At 43.0% G+C, this 17,480-nt stretch overlaps 1 protein-coding gene across 1 annotated transcript in view; it reads left to right on the forward strand.

The window, feature by feature from the left end:
* Window positions 1-17,480, forward strand: part of LOC124764117 (pancreatic triacylglycerol lipase-like) — a 210,907-nt gene that overhangs the window by 149,873 nt on the left and 43,554 nt on the right. The window contains exon 7 of the mRNA XM_047249131.1: window positions 6,420-6,667. Coding sequence (XP_047105087.1) covers window positions 6,420-6,667 — 248 coding nt within the window. The remainder of the gene's footprint in view (window positions 1-6,419; window positions 6,668-17,480) is intronic.

The following is a 17,480-nucleotide window of genomic DNA, read 5'->3' on the forward strand; positions in this document are numbered from 1 at the left end:
AACCAGTGGAACGCCTATGGGCTGAGCTCAATACCTTTCCCAATTTCGGCTCTTGAGGACGAATGTGCTGTTATTCCTCCAGAGACTGACACCTCATTACAGTGTCCCCAGCAGACAACAAATCATCATAAAGGCGAAGGTGGATAGACACCATAGTATCGTCTGCTAACTGGTGTCCGTATGCTTGTGATCAGACACTGAATCTTATGCTGAACACCGTCGTTACACATCACTGTTGTTCACAGTCCTCTCACCTACTCAATGCCTGGTCGTCCTGTTGCTCATAACAAATAATGTAGTATTTTCGATACATAGTGTAGTTCTCTCTCAAACATTAACAAAATACTGAGAAACAAAAAGTATTGTCTGTCATATTATACTTTCCAATATTTCCTTAGCATTTTAAGTCTTTAACATAACAAGTGAAAACATATCACTGAAAAGTAAAAATAAAATAAAAATTATGCACAGGCAATATAAAAACTGCACACGACAGCTGGAACTGGAGGTTACTTTTATACATTTGGCATTTGGCATGTACTGGGTGATCAAAAAGTCAGTATAAATTTGAAAACTGAATAAATCACGGAATAATGTAGATAGACAGGTACAAATTGACACATGCTTGGAATGACATGGGGTTTTATTACAACCAAAAAAATACAAAAGTTCACAAAATGTCCGACAGATGGTGCTTCACCCGATCAGAATAGCAATAATTAGTATAACAAAGTAAGACAAACCAAAGATGATGTTCTTTACAGCAAATGCTCAATATGTCCACCATCATTCCTCAACAATAGCTGTAGTCGAGGAATAATTTTGTGAACAGCACTGTAAAGCATGTCCGGAGTTATGGTGAGGCATTGGCGTCGGATGTTGTCTTTCAGCATCCCAAGAGATGTCGGTCGATCACGATACACTTGTGGCTTCAGGTAACCCCAAAGCCAATAATCGCACGGACTGAGGTCTGGGGACCTGGGAGGCCAAGCATGACGAAATTGGCGGCTGAGCACACGATCATCACCAAACGACGTGCGCAAGAGATCTTTCACGCGGCTAGCAATTTTTTTGGTTGTAATAAAACCCTATGTCATTACAAGCATGTGTGTCAATTTTTAACTCTCTATCTACATTATTCCGTGATTTATTAAGGTTTCAAATTTATACTGACTTCTTGATCATCCAGTAATTAGATGTTTTAAAGTGTATTGTGCAATAAACTGAGCAAGAGAAAAGAAATTATGTATAATAAGGTCGAATTTACTATGTCATTACACAAGGATGGCAAAGGAATTCGAAAATCAGATGAATGGAGGGGATAGTGTCTTGAAAGAGTTTATAAGATGAACATCAACGAGAGTTAAACAACGATAATGGCATGTTGCCGCATTAAATGAGGCGATTTTGAGGGAATAACGTTAAGCAATGAGAGAGGTCTCGCTATTCGGTCAGTAAAATAAGTAACGGTGACAGAAATAGAGAGCACGTAGAATTCACATCGGCAGTAGTAAGAAAAACGTTTCCGAAAGAGACGAATTTGTTGACATTGAATACAAACTTATATGTCAGGAAACCTTTTACTAAAATATTTGTCTGAAGTGTAGCCTTATGCAGAAATGGAAAGTGGGAGGCAAACAATTCAGAGAAGAAGAGAATGTATTGTTGTTGTTGTTGTGGTCTTCAGTCCTGAGACTGGTTTGATGCAGCTCTCCATGCTACTCTATCCTGTGCAAGCTTTTTCATCTCCCAGTACCTACTGCAACCTACATCCTTCTGAACCTCCTTAGTGTATTCATCTCTTGGTCTCCCTCTACGATTTTTACCCTCCACGCTGCACTCCAATACTAAATTGGTGATCCCTTGATGCCTCAGAACATGTCCTACCAACCGATCCCTTCTTCTGGTCAAATTGTGCCACAAACTTCTCTTCTCCCCAATCCTATTCAATACTTCCTCATTAGTTACGTGATCTACCCATCTAATCTTCAGCATTCTTCTGTAGCACCACATTTCGAAAGCTTCTATTCTCTTCTTGTCCAAACTATTTATCGTCCATGTTTCACTTCCATACATGGCTACACTCCATACGAATACTTTCAGAAATGACTTCCTGACACTTAAATCAATACTGGATGTTAACAAATTTCTCTTCTTCAGAAACGCTTTCCTTGCCATTGCCAGTCTACATTTTATATCCTCTCTACTTCGACCATCATCAGTTACTTTGCTCCCCAAATAGCAAAACTCATTTACTACTTTAAGTGTCTCATTTCCTAATCTAATTCCCTCAGCATCACCCGACTTAATTAGACTACATTCTATTATCCTTGTTTTGCTTTTGTTGATGTTCATCTTATATCCTCCTTTCAAGATACTGTCCATTCCATTCAACTGCTCTTCCAAGTCCTTTGCTGTCTCTGACAGAATTACAATGTCATCGGCGAACCTCAAAGTTTTTATTTCTTCTCCATGAATTTTAATACCTACTCCGAATTTTTCTTTTGTTTCCTTTACTGCTTGCTCAATATACAGATTGAACAACATCGGGGAGAGGCTACAACCCTGTCTTACTCCCTTCCCAACCACTGCTTCCCTTTCATGTCCCTCGACTCTTGTAACTGCCATCTGGTTTCTGTACAAATGGTAAATAGCCTTTCGCTCCCTGTATTTTACCCATGCCACCTTTAGAGTTTGAAAGAGAGTATTCCAGTCAACATTGTCAAAAGCTTTCTCTAAGTCTACAAATGCTAGAAACGTAGGTTTGCCTTTCCTTAATCTTTCTTCTAAGATAAGTCGTAAGGTCAGTATTGCCTCACGTGTTCCAGTGTTTCTACGGAATCCAAACTGATCTTCCCCGAGGTTGGCTTCTACTAGTTTTTCCATTCGTCTGTAAAGAATTTGTGTTAGTATTTTGCAGCTGTGACTTATTAAACTGATAGTTTGGTAATTTTCACATCTGTCAACACCTGCTTTCTTTGGGATTGGAATTATTATATTCTTCTTGAAGTCTGAGGGTATTTCGCCTGTTTCATACATCTTGCTCACCAGATGGTAGAGTTTTGTCAGGACTGGCTCTCCCACGGCCGTCAGTAGTTCCAATGGAATATTGTCTACTCCGGGGGCCTTGTTTCGACTCAGGTCTTTCAGTGCTCTGACAAACTCTTCACGCAGTATCATATCTCCCATTTCATCTTCATCTACATCCTCTTCCATTTCCATAATATTGTCCTCAAGTACATCGCCCTTGTATAGACCCTCTATATACTCCTTCCACCTTTCTGCTTTCCCTTCTTTGCTTAGAACCGGGTTTCCATCTGAGCTCTTGATATTCATACAAGTCGTTCTCTTATCTCCAAAGGTCTCTTTAATTTTCCTGTAGGCGGTATCTATCTTACCTCTTGTGAGATAGGCCTCTACATCCTTACATTTGTCCTCTAGCCATCCCTGCTTAGCCATTTTGCACTTCCTGTCGATCTCATTTTTGAGACGTTTGTATTCCTTTTTGCCTGTTTCACTTACTGCATTTTTATATTTTCTCCTTTCATCAATTAAATTCAATATTTCTTCTGTTACCCAAGGATTTCTACTAGCCCTCGTCTTTTTACCTACTTGATCCTCTGCTGCCTTCACTACTTCATCCCTCAAAGCTACCCATTCTTCTTCTACTGTATTTATTTCCCCCATTCCTGTCAATTGCTCCCTTATGCTCTCCCTGAATCTCTGTACAACCTCTGGTTGTTTTAGTTTGTCCAGGTCCCATCTCCTTAAATTCCCACCTTTTTGCAGTTTCTTCAGTTTTAATCTACAGGTCATAACCAATAGATTGTGGTCAGAGTCCACATCTGCCCCTGGAAATGTCTTACAATTTAAAACCTGGTTCCTAAATCTCTGTCTTACCATTATATAATCTATCTGATACCTTTTAGTATCTCCAGGGTTCTTCCATGTATACAACCTTCTTTCATGATTCTTAAACCAAGTGTTAGTTATGATTATGTTGTGCTCTGTGCAAAATTCTACCAGGCGGCTTCCTCTTTCATTTCTGTCCCCCAATCCATATTCACCTACTATGTTTCCTTCTCTCCCTTTTCCTACACTCGAATTCCAGTCACCCATGACTATTAAATTTTCGTCTCCCTTCACAATCTGAATAATTTCTTTTATTTCATCATACATTTCTTCAATTTCTTCATCATCTGCAGAGCTAGTTGGCATATAAACTTGTACTACTGTAGTAAGTGTGGGCTTCGTATCCATCGTGGCCACAATAATGCGTTCACTATGCTGTTTGTAGTAGCTTACCCGCATTCCTATTTTCCTATTCATTATTAAACCTACTCCTGCATTACCCCTATTTGATTTTGTGTTTATAACCCTATATTCACCTGACCAGAAGTCTTGTTCCTCCTGCCACCGAACTTCACTAATTCCCACTATATCTAACTTCAACCTATCCATTTCCCTTTTTAAATTTTCTAACCTACCTGCCCGATTAAGGGATCTGACATTCCACGCTCCGATCCGTAGAACGCCAGTTTTCTTTGTCCTGATAACGACATCCTCTTGAGTAGTCCCCGCCCGGAGATCTGAATGGGGGACTGTTTTACCTCCGGAATATTTTACCCAAGAGGACGCCATCATCATGTAATCATACAGTAAAGCTGCATGCCCTCGGGAAAAATTACGGCTGTAGTTTCCCCTTGCTTTCAGCCGTTCGCAGTACCAGCACAGCAAGGCCGTTTTGGTTATTGTTACAAGGCCAGATCAGTCAATCATCCAGACTGTTGCCCTTGCAACTACTGAAAAGGCTGCTGCCCCTCTTCAGGAACCACACGTTTGTCTGGCCTCTCAACAGACACCCCTCCGTTGTGGTTGCACCTACGGTACGGCTATCTGTATCGCTGAGGCACGCAAGCCTCCCCACCAACGGCAAGGTCCATGGTTCATGTAAGCTTTTGAAATGTGGTGTTACAGAAGAACAGTGGAGATTAGATGAGTGTATCATATAGGTAATAATGAGGTACTGAATGAAATTGTGAGAGAGAAGAAATTTGCGACGCATCTTCACTAGGGGAAAGAATTGGTTGATAGAACAGGTCGGGAGGTGACGTGCACGGAGAATAACGTGACCGGTAGATGCGCAATCAGCACGGCACGTGTGGCAAGAGCGGCTCTGTCAGGGAAACGCCGAGCGCCGAAGTGGAAGTGCCGGTCTAAACTAAAACCTAGGATCACACTTCTTGTAAATGTTAAGTGCAGTCCCTCCACGCAGACACCTGCATGGTGACCATTCAGCAAGATCTACTGTTATCTCTGCTTTCGTTAGTATCTAAAAACCAGCAATTTGTTTTCATGTTGCTTGTTAACTGTTTATATTTTTCAGAGAAGCGTCATGGGTGGCAAATTTTGACTAAAATCTATATTTCTTTTGTTGTCATGTTAAAATACGCTTCCTTTGCCAAAACGCAGCGGAGTTTACAGAATATCACCTCACGAACATTTTTTGGAGACGCAACTGCGAGAAAATTCTGAAATAGTGGTTTATTAAGTTAATTAAGTGAGGAACTGAGCAAATGTAAGGTCAATAGCTTATGAGAAAGCACATTCTCTATACAAAAATAAACGTGCCAATATTTCCATTTATGTTGTTTCAAAACCGACAGCGTTTCTCGTTTCAACAGCTATCGATGGCCCGTAAAAATTACATAATTTCATTGAAAAAAAAAAAAAGTCTGACGTTAGTGGAATAATGCGGCCGTATTGGCGGCGCGGCCGGCGGAATGGCCGAGCGCTTCTAGGCGCTACAGTCTGGAACCGCGCTACCGCTACGGTCGCAGGTTCGAATCCTGCCTCGGGTATGGATGTGTGTGATGTCGGCCTCCTCTTCTGAACAAACGAATGAATTCGCTCAGCACTTTGGTGCATTGGCCACCATATTCTGCACGTACTCTACCAAGGAACTGTCAGTTTGATAGTGGAAACAAGTGGGAGGGGGGGGAGGGGAGTTATCGTGGAGACAAAGGTTTGAATACAGTAAGCAAGTATGAATGGATGTTGGTGGCAGCTGCCATGCAAGGATGAAGAGGCTTGCGCAGGACAGACTAACACTGAATATTACAATAGGAGCGATTAAGTGGTGAAAGTGATAACAGTTGGCCGGCCTGAGTGACCGAGCGGTTCTAGGCGCTACAGTCTGGAACCGAGCGACCGCTACGGTCGCAGGTTCAAATTCTTTCTGGCATGGATGTGTGTGAAGTCCTTAGGTTAGTTAGGTTTAAGTAGTTCTAAGTTCTAGGAGACTGATGACCTCAGCAGTTAAGTCCCATAGTGCTCAGAGCCATTTGTTAACAGTTGCCCGGTGATGCACGTGGCAGCCTCGTCATTAATTCGCTGCGACTGCGTGCTGCCTGCCACAGGTCTGGGCATGCGGCAGCCGGTGGGCCACCTGGACTTCTTCCCGAACGCGGGCCGCTACCAGCCGGGCTGCGAGCTGTGGAAGGTGCCGGAGGCGGCGCTCAGGAAAGGCGTCCGGGGTGTCGTGTCGGCCGCCGCCGACTTCACCGTGTGCTCGCACTCGCGCGCGCCCAGCCTCTTCACCGAGTCCATCAACTCGCACTGCCGCTTCCTCGCCTTCCGCTGCGCCTCCTACATGGCTTTGCACTTGGTGAGCTGCTCTTCCTACACCCGAATACGCTGACAGAAAAAAAAAATCACGACACTTAAAAGAGATAAGGTACAGCAATGAAATTTCGGGAATCCATTTGTCAACGTAACATACACTAATGGCCATTAAAATTGCTACACCGCGAAGATGACGTGCAACAGACGCGAAAATTAACCGACAGGAAGAATTTGCTGTGATATGCAAATGATTAGGTTTTCAGAGCATTCGCACAAGGTTCGCGCCGGTGGTGACACCTACAACGTGCTGACATGAGGAAACTTTCCAACCGATTTCTCTTACACAAACAGCAGTTGACCGGCGTTGCCTGGTAAAACGTTGTTGTGATGTCTCGTGTCAGGAGGAGAAATGCGTACCATCACGTTTCCGACTTTGATAGCGATTGCTGTTTTTCGTATCGCGAGATTGCTGCTCGCGTTGGTCGAGATCCAATGACTGTTAGCAGAATATGGAATCGGTGGGTTCAGGGGGGTAATACGGAACGCCGTGCTGGATCCCAACGGCCTCGTATCATTAGCAGTCGAGATGAAAGGCATCTTATCCGCATACCTGTAACGGATCGTGCAGCCACGTCTCGATCCCTGAGTCAACAGATAGGGACGTTTGCAAGACAACCACCATCTGCACGAACAGTTAGACCACGTTTGCAGCAGCACGGACTATCAGCTCGGAGACCATGGCTGCGGTTGCCCTTGACGCTGCATCACAGACAGGAGCGCCTGCGGTGGTGTACTCGACGACGAACCTGGGTGCACGAATGGCAAAACATCATTTTTTCCGATGCATCCAGGTTCTGTTTACAGCATCATGATGGTCACATACGTGTTTGGCGACATCGCTTGTACGCACATTGGTAGCGTGTATTCGTCATCGCCATACTGGCGTATCACCCGGTGTGATGGTATGGGGTGCCATTGGTTACACGTCTTGCTCATCTCTTGTTCGCATTGACGGCACTTTGAACAGTGGACGTTACATTTCAGATGTGTTACGACCCTTGGGTCTACTCTTCATTCGCCGGCCGCGGTGGTCTATCGGTTCTAGGCGCTCAGTCCGGAGCCGCGCGACTGCTACGATCGCGGGTTCGAATCCTGCCTCGGGCATGGATGCGTGTGATGTCCTTAGGTTAGTTAGGTTTAAGTAGTTCTAAGTTCTAGGGGACTGATGACCACAGATGTTAAGTCCCATAGTGCTCAAAGCCATTTGAACCATTTGAACCCTTCATTCGATCCCTGCGAAACCCTACATTTCAGCAGGATAATGCACGACCGCATGTTACAGTTCCTGTAAGGGCCTTTCTGGACACAGAAAATGTTAGACTGCTGCCCTGGCCAACACATTCTCCAGTTCTCTCACCAACTGAAAACGTCTGGTCAATGGTGTCCGAGCAACTGGCTCGTCACAATACGTCAGTCACTACTCTTGATGAACTGTGGTATCTTGTTGAAGCTGCATGGGCAGCTGTACCTGTACACGCCATCCAAGCTCTGTTTGACTCAATGCCCAGTCGTATCAAGGCCGCTATCACGGCCGGAGGTGGTTGTCCTGGGTACTGATTTCTCAGGATCTATGCACCCAAATTGTGTGAAAATGTAATCACATGACAGTTCTAGTATAATATATTTGTCCAATGAATACCCGTTTATCATCTGCATTTCTTCTTGGTGTATCAATTTTAATGGCCAGTAGTGTATTTAAGTGATTAACATTGCAAGACTACAGGTTTACCATTTCAGGCCAGAATATTTTATTGAAAACGAAAAACTTATTTATTTGGTAATGTTCTTAGATGGTTTTTTTAATGATTCTAGACGCAAGATTTATAAAAATGTGATCCCCTTTTCAAAACGTACTTTGTACACTTGCTTCATTTTATGGACTAAAATAACTAATTATGTAATATTCTCCATTGTAATAAATAGTAAAATGATTATTCAACAATTAACACGCAAAATAAAAATATTCAGTTACACAATGCAATACAGCGAATCAACAACAGCTATGTGTTCTGGTGGTCACGAGGTGCCGCGCACTGCTACATTCACTTTCTGATATTTTCATAGTGATGCCAAACGCTTGTCAGTACTTGCGCATGATGAAATGAAAAGTTTGAGCATAAAAAATATGTACCTCAGGTTTTCATTGGGAAAACGTGTATGCATTGTGTTGTGCAGGTGCTGTATTTCAGTTTGTGGGATGGAGTTTCATGCTTGTTGCACTTGGTCGTTCAATACAGGGACGGTTAATGATGGTTGTGGATGTTTCTGGAGTTGTCGTCCGATGATGCCCCATATGTACTCGACTGGAGACAGATCTGGTGGTCAAGCAGTCCGAGGCAACATGTCACCACTGTGAAGCATGTTGTGTTAGAACAGCGGTGTGTGGGTGATCGTTATCCTGTTGGAAAATACCGGATGGAATGCTGTCCATTACTGGCAGAACAGGTCGAATCACTAGACTGACGTACAAATTTTCAGCCAGGGTGCGTGGGATAACCAAGAGAGTGCTCCTGCTGTTACACGAAATGGCATCTCAGATCGGAACTCCAGGTGTAGGTTCAGTGTGTGTAGCACACAGCTTGCCCTCTTCTAAACAACACACGGTCATCACTGCCACAGAGGCAGAACCAGCTTACATTAGAAAACACAACAGACCTCCATTCTGCCCTCCAACGAGGTTCGCTTGGCACCCCTAAAGTGGCAAATGACGGCGGTTTAGGGCCAGTGGAATGCACGCTACACGGCGTTTGGCTGCTGTTTTCCTTGAAGAAAAGGTACGAACCAGCAAACAAAAGACAAACCTAAAAGTCTACTACTTCTACGTCTACACTCAGAAAACCACCTTATACAGTGCGGCGGGGGGTATCTTGTGCACCACTGTCACTTTCCGTGTTTCTTGGTCTAGTCACAAATAGTATACATGATTAAAGATTGTTGATAACCCTTCGCTTCAGCACGAAACTTTGTAATTTTACCTCTAGGGCCTTTTGCGAAATATACATTGAGGGAAGCAATGTTTTTGTTGACTCCTCAAGGAAAACACGGTCACGGAATTTTAACAGTAGACCACATCGTAAAGCACAACACCTCTCTTCTAGCGTCTATCAGTGGAGTTCGATGAGGATTTTCGTGAAGTTTTCGAGCTTACTAAACGAACCTGTCACGTAGCGTGTTGCTCTCCTTTGGCTTTCCTCTGCTTTTTCTATCAATCCTGATTGGTATGTGTGTTATGCTGACGAGAAATATTCGAGCATCGGTCGGTGAGAGCTTTGTAAGCGCCCTCCTTTAGGTATTTCCAACAATTTATGTGCAAAATGTTACATTTATTTGTGCAGAGGATCAACTGTAGACCCCTTCTCCCAGCATCGATCTGCAGGTGTTCCTGCATTTCGTTACACTTCTCTAGCGTCTTTCTTTTATGTAAGAGCATCATACACGAACAACCTCATGAAGCTTCTTCCACTAGGTCGATTATATATACAGTCCATAATAATCGTCCTGTAATGGGCTCTATATGTCTGTTATTATTCGTACTCATACAGGTAGAGCTAGATATTTAAGAAATGTATGATGGGATAAAAGAAATTATTCTGATACTTAAGGAGACGAAAATTTAATTGTGATTGGGGACTGGAATTCGATAGCAGGAAATGGAAGAGAAGGAAATATAGTAGGTGAATATAGACTCAAATGAAAGAGGAAGCCGCCTAATAGAATTTTGCACAGTGCATAATTTAATCATCGCTAACACTTGGTCTATGAATCGTAAAAGAAGGTTGCATACATGGATGAGACCTGGAGACACTGGAAGGTTTCAGATTGATTATATAGTGGTAAGACAGAGCTTTAGGAAACAGATTTTAAACTGTAAGACATTTCCAGGAGCAAATGTGGGCTCTGACCACAATTTATTGGTTATGAGCTGGAGATTAAAACTGAAGAAATTGCAAAAAGTAGGAAATTAAGGAGCTGGGATCTGGATAAGTTGAAAGAACGAGAGGTTATTGAGGGTTCCAGAGACAGCATTATGCAACATTTGACTAGAACACAAGAAAGGAATACAGCAGAAGGCGAATGGGCAGTTTTAGGAGATGAAATAGTGAAGGTAACAGAGGATCAAATAGGTAAAAAGATAAGGGCAGTAGAAATCCTTGGATCACACAAGATATATTAAATTCAACTGATGAAGGGAGAAAATATAAAAATTCAGCCAATGAAGCAAGTGGAAGGGAATAGAAACGTTTAAAAAATGAGATTGACAGGAAGTAGAAAATGGCTAAGCAGGAATGACTAGAGAACGAATGCAAGGATTTAGAACTATATTTGTCTAGGGGAGAGATAGATACCGAGTACAGGAAAATGAAAGAGACATTTGAGAGAAAAGAGCGGCAGCTATACGAATACCAAGAGCTGAGATGGAAAATTAGTCCTAAGCAAAGAAGGGAAAGCTAGAAGGTGGAAGAAGTATATAGTGGGTCTATACAAGGGAGATAAATCTGAAGGCTATGTTATAGAAAGGGAAGTGGATATAGATGCAGATGAAATGAGAGATCTGGTCCTGCGAGAAGAATTTGACAGAGCCCTGAAAGATGTGAGTCAAAACAAGATCCTAGGAGTAGACATATTACTGATAGCCTTGGAGATTCAGCGATGACTTAATAAGAATGTTATAATTCGACTCGACAAAAAGCAATTACTGACAAGTGTCAAAATTACTGAACTATCAGTTTAATAAGTCATGGTTGCAAAATATTGACACGAGTTCCTTGCAGAAGAGTGGACAAACTGGTAGAAGCCGAGCTCGGGGAACATGAACGTGGGTTCCGGTGAAATGTAGGAACATGTGAGGCAATACTGACCCTACGACTTATCTTAGAAGATAGGTTAAGGACAGACATATCTACGTTTATAGTATTTGTAGGCCTACAGAATTCACTCTTTCAGATTCTGGAGGTAGCAGGGGTAAAATATAGGGAGAGAAAGGCTATTTACAGCTTGTACAGAAAAGAGATGGCAGTTGTAAGAGTTGACGGTCATGAGAGGGAGCAGTGGTTGAGAAAGTAGTGAGACAGGGTTGTAGCCTATCACTGATGTTATTCAATCTGTACGCTGAGCAAGCAGTAAAGAAAACCAAACAAAAATTTGGAGTGGGAATTAAAGTCCAATGAAAATAAATAAAAACCTTGAGATTTGCCGATGACATCGTAATTCTGTCAGAGACAGCAAACGACTTGGAAGAGCAGTTTAACGGAATGGACAGTGCCTTGAATGGAAGATATATGGCGAATGTCAACAAAAGCAAGACATGGATAATGGAATATAGTGGAATTAAACTGGGTGATGCTGAGGGAATTAGATTAGCAAACTAGACACTTAAGGTAGTAGCTAGGTTTTGCTATTTGGGCACCAAAATAACTAACGATGGCCGAAGTAGCATATGAAATATAGACTGGCAATGGCAAGAAAAGCGTTTCTGAAGAAGAGAAATTTGTTAACATCGAATATTGACTTAGATGTTCGGAAGTCTTTGATTAAGGTATTTGTTCGGAGTGTAGCCTTGTATTGAAGTGAAACGTGGACGATAAACAGTTTAGACAAGAAGAGAATAGAAGCTTTCGAAATGTGGTGCAACAGAAGAATGCTGAAGATTACTTGGGTAGGTCATGTAACTAATGAGGAGGTATTGAATAGGACTGGGGTGACAAGAAATTTGTGGCAAACCTTGACTAAAAGAAGGGATCGGTTGATAGAACACATTCTGTGACATGAGGAAACAACAAAGAATTGGAGGGAAGTGTCGGAGGTATTAATTGTTGAGGGAGACCAAGAGATAAATACAGTAAGAAGAAATTACAATGAAATGAATACACGTAGCTGCATACCGCTGTTGATATAAGTCAACGAGGACAGATGAAAATGTGTGCCCCGACCCGGACTCAAACCCGGGATTACCTGCTTACATGGCAGACGCTCTATCCATTTTTTTTATCTCATTTTGTTCGTTTTCGTTCGTTACATCTGCTCGTGGCGGACGTCGCAGGACATCCGTTTCAGTTCGTCGTTGATCCATTAACTCAGTTTTTTTTTAATTACAGAGGGCAGCTAACCCTCTCACCGAACACTCCGAGTTACCGTGCCCACCAAGGACACAGAGGATAGTGCGACTGCAGGGACCTATCTCTGGTACGCCTCCCGTGAGACCCACATTCCCAACTTACTGTCCTGCACTATATTCATAGTGCCCCTGCCTATCATACTCATTACTCGCGGCTTTTTGCCGATTCCCGTAAGAGTTCGGGCACTATTTGTGCATTCGCACAGAAGAAGATGGTCAAATGACCGGTGAGCTTTAAATATATATATATGAAGATGGTGTCTGTTCTGTTGGACATGTCCGAAGAATAGTAGAATTATATGTAGTTTTATTACCCAGAACAATCGTTCAGAATATGGAGTTTTAATTATTATGTAGGAAGATTTATTAGGAGACAAGTCCTGTTTTGTGTATTTTATTATTTGCGTGAGGTATTCCACCTGGTGTCCGTGCCGTTCCAAGAGAGTTGAAGGCATACTTGGATTCTTGACGGGCAAAGTAGTGAAAGGCGGCAAAGAGTCTTCTGCGCCAGTCACGCTGGCAAGGAATATCCCTGACCAGAAGTTGGTATCAACAATGTATATATGTATGAATTGAAAAAAGGCTTGTTATTCGTTAGCCAGAAGGCCTAATGTAAAAAGATGCTTATCTGTGTTGTATTTAAAGGCACATTAAAAGCCTTACGAGATCGGAGCTGCCAAATCCTGGTTTTTAGTAAAAAAATCTACAGATAAAAAGAGTCTTAATAAGCGGGGGTTCGCAGACTACTCCGAAATGAAGATCACAAAGCGGTAACTTAAAATATAAACGAACACTCGCACTTTTCATTATTTCCATAGGCGTACTGACATCGACTTGAAGGCGATCAATAACCTTAAATTCAATTACATAATAACAAAGGCATCTGCTTTTCTAAACGGTGTGTAGCTCAGTCTGTAAATGTTTTGAAATCCTCTTTGAGGAACACACTTCACTACGAAATAATAAACCAGCATGTGGAGGACGGCGACCAGGCTAGCTGTGTGGTCTAACGCGCTGCTTCCCGAGCTGGAAGGCGTGCTGGTCTCCGGCACGAAACCGCCCGGCGGATTTGTGTCGAGCTCCAGTGTGCCGGCCAGCCTGTGGACAGTTTCTAAGGAGGTTTCCATCAACCTCACGAATTCGGGCTGGTTCCCCTTATTCCGCCTCAGTTACACTATGTCGGCGATTGTTGCGCAACACTGTCTCCACGTACGCGTTCACCGTGACTACTCTACCACACCCCTGCTTCAATACACAACACACACAATGTGGAGGACATCTAACTGCAGCTTAACACTCGGTATACATTGATCAACCAGAACATTATGACCACCTACCTAGCAGCTGGTATGTCCATCTTTGGCGCGGATAACAGCGGCGATGCGTCGTGGCGTGGAAGCAAAGGCCTTGGTAGGTAGCAGGAGGGAGTTGGCACCACATCTGCACACACAAGTCACCTAATTATCACAAATTCCAGGGAGGGGGCAATGAGTCATGACGCCATGTTCAGTCACATCCCAGATGTGTTTGTTTGATCGTGTTCAGATATGGCGAGTTGCAGGGGGGGGGGGGGGGGTAGCACATCATTTGGAACTTGCCACTGTGTTTCTCTAATCACTCCTTCATGCTCCTTGCCTTGTGACATGACGCATTATCTTGTTGAAAAATGCCGCTGCCGTTTGGAAACATGATCGTCGTGAAGGGGGTATAAGTGGTCTGCAACCAGTGTACGATACTTCTTGGCCGTCATGCTGCCTTGCACGAGCTCCATTGTGTAACACGACAGCCTATTGTAAAGAGAGGAGACACTAATTCAATCACAGACTTCAATCACAAACACGCGACCGCGGACGGAAAAACGACGGCTAAGATCGGGTCATATTCGTGTTGACACCTGAAATCAGCTTGGCAGCAGCACGTGGGAGGTCAGTCTCACATTATGCTCCACAGATGGCGTTGTCTCTGGACTTCCACAGAACGCTAAGGTGACCCCCAGGCCGGGAAAACCCGTCCGTTGGGCAGCACAATGGCTGCTTGTTTCTCATGGCCGCTTTCCGCGCGCGGTGCAAAATTAAAACTTGCCCCAAAATTAAAAAAAAAATATTGAGACATATGTGTCACTGAAGAGCCACTAGGCTCATCTGAAGCGGAAGAGATGGACGATTGCGCTTGTGAAGACGCGCCATCGATATCCGCATTAGTTTATAAGTTATTGTAAGCTAAATGTTATAAATAATTCCTGAGGTGAATAGCTCATCAACGCATTAGGCGATTGCAACAAATGAGGTGTCTACGGATACATCTCATACAACTGTATCAGACTGTAATAGTCGATGTACCGACAGTATCACAGATTTTAATGAGAGGCCGAAAAGTGGATTTCACGCAAGTAAAAACAGCTTTTCTTACCAAATAAATAGAGAAACATTAAAAGCAGCGGCTGTACTGTAAACAGTAGATACATAGGGAATTATCTAATGTATAGTGTAAATTATTTGTCAATATTTACAAATATAAATTCAAAAACAGAGGAAAACCATAGAAATTATCGTTTATGAATGAATTATGGTTGATAAAAGAAAACCGATAACAGCACAATATTTCTCGGAAAATTTCCTAGTTATTTGATGCATCACATATGTATAAAAAGTTAAAAATAAGAACTTAAGCAATTTTCACATTCAGTAGTTTAACTGACTTCAGTGGTGTCCCACTGAAGTTCCCTGGTGAGCACCGAAGATTTGGAGGGGTGTCTGCGTTTGGACGCTATTAGAGACGGTCAGGCTGTCTTAGTCTGTCTTAGGAGAACGTTTTCTCTGATGAACGGTGAAATAGTCGCTGGTTCCCGTGTATGGCTTATTCAGAGTTCCTACTTCCGGACATAGAAAATTTTTCGGCATCTCATGGACTCGTTAGTTTTCGAGTTGCGTGTGTGAGTTGGCGCCCAGTAGAGGAAGCGTAGACAAACTTGTAAGTCCAGCCACATTTACTGAAGTGTTAGCCCAAAACACTCTCATGTGTGGGTAAGTATTTTCGTGCGGGTCATCATACTCTCATAATCTGTCCTCGATCAAACTCAGATAGATCGCGCGCCTTCCCCATCCTACACACGGACCGCGCGCTCACTGATACTACATGCACCGTGTGTGTGTCTGACTAGCAGTCACTCCTCGCCAGGCGACGCTGCTATCGTCTGGACGAGTTTATATCGATAGTAGGTCGGTGGTCATTATGTTCTGGCTGATCAGTCTATATAACATTTTGCAATGCTCCTTTGACATCGAAACATGTTCGAACGAACAGACACTACGGCGGCGACAGCCGTTATGAAATAAATTAAATGCATTCACAATGCGACTATGGACGACCATCGTCTGTATATTGGAATGACAGCAATGAAAATTTGTGCCAGACTGGGACACGAAGCCGAATCTCCCGCTTATCGCGAGCAGGCTGTGGAGCTTGCTCGGATAGCCAAATGGTAAGACGACAGCTCGTGGAAAATCCAGGTTCGAGTCCCGGTCAATCATAAATTTTCATTGTCATTCCATTGTACAGCTGATGGTTTTCCATATTCGCATTGCGAATGCATTTCATGTAAACATTCCGTAGGACACGTTTTGAAATTTTACACACGGCCTTTAAATGTTTTGGATCATCTCACGACGTGCCTTGAGTCATAAAATGGGTTTGTTTGCAGTAAGACTCGTATAAGCACGTTCAGTGCGGCTACTCTTGACGCGGGCGTAGACGGGGGGGAACCGAATTTGCTGGGCCAGTGACGACACGCTCACACGAGGGGCAATACGTGCTGTTCTCAGACGAGGCGTCGTTCTGCTTGCAGCATCACGATGGACGTGTCCGCATCTAGAGGCTTCTAGCAAACCGAACGTCGCCAGATCTACACACAATAACAGTCTCACACACGCACACACACACACACACACACACAAATTATCCCAACGACCTGAATTTGCGTTCCGCCTGACTTGCATGAAGCTTGCTTGCAGATCATCTAATCTCTTTGCGTTCGCCCATACAAAATGGTTATACACAAGAAACAATACAGAACACTGCTCTTTATGACAATCAGCTCATGTATAAATTAATACCACAATATTTCAGATATTAGGAAATACATTATTTTGGACGGGACAGTCCTTAACGCTTGTAAAATCTACGCTATTACAACAGGTACCATTTCAAAAGTATTACCACACTTATTATTTTCTAAGAAAATTAATATCTGTAATTCTGCCACATGGATCCTTCAATATTCCTTAGTAAAAAGTAAATACAATTTTATGAATAAGGGATTTCACTCAGGATGACACCTAGATCTATGCGGAGTTCAAGTCACCTATTGTGCTTGTTATCTAGCACAAAGTGACACTAAATATCTGAGGTTTTCATGAGCAGCTTCTTGCGCAAATCTTAGGACTTTAAATGAGATGTCATTTTTGTTCTGAAATGTATTCTTACTCAACGCCTATAACAATTGCAAAATGAAGCTTTTGTGCCTGACCGAGACTCAACATGCTAATTTCTGGTAAGTCTGTCTTTTTTCTGGTGGATTAGGGCTTTTATCCGTGTCAAGTCGTCAAGTAACCAGGGAAAATGTTGAATTTCTTTTCATTCACAAGACACGAAGTATGAGCGTGTATAAACTTGAAATAGCGTG

This window comes from Schistocerca piceifrons, chromosome 1, assembly GCF_021461385.2.
Source record: "Schistocerca piceifrons isolate TAMUIC-IGC-003096 chromosome 1, iqSchPice1.1, whole genome shotgun sequence".
NCBI classification, from domain to species: domain Eukaryota; kingdom Metazoa; phylum Arthropoda; class Insecta; order Orthoptera; family Acrididae; genus Schistocerca; species Schistocerca piceifrons.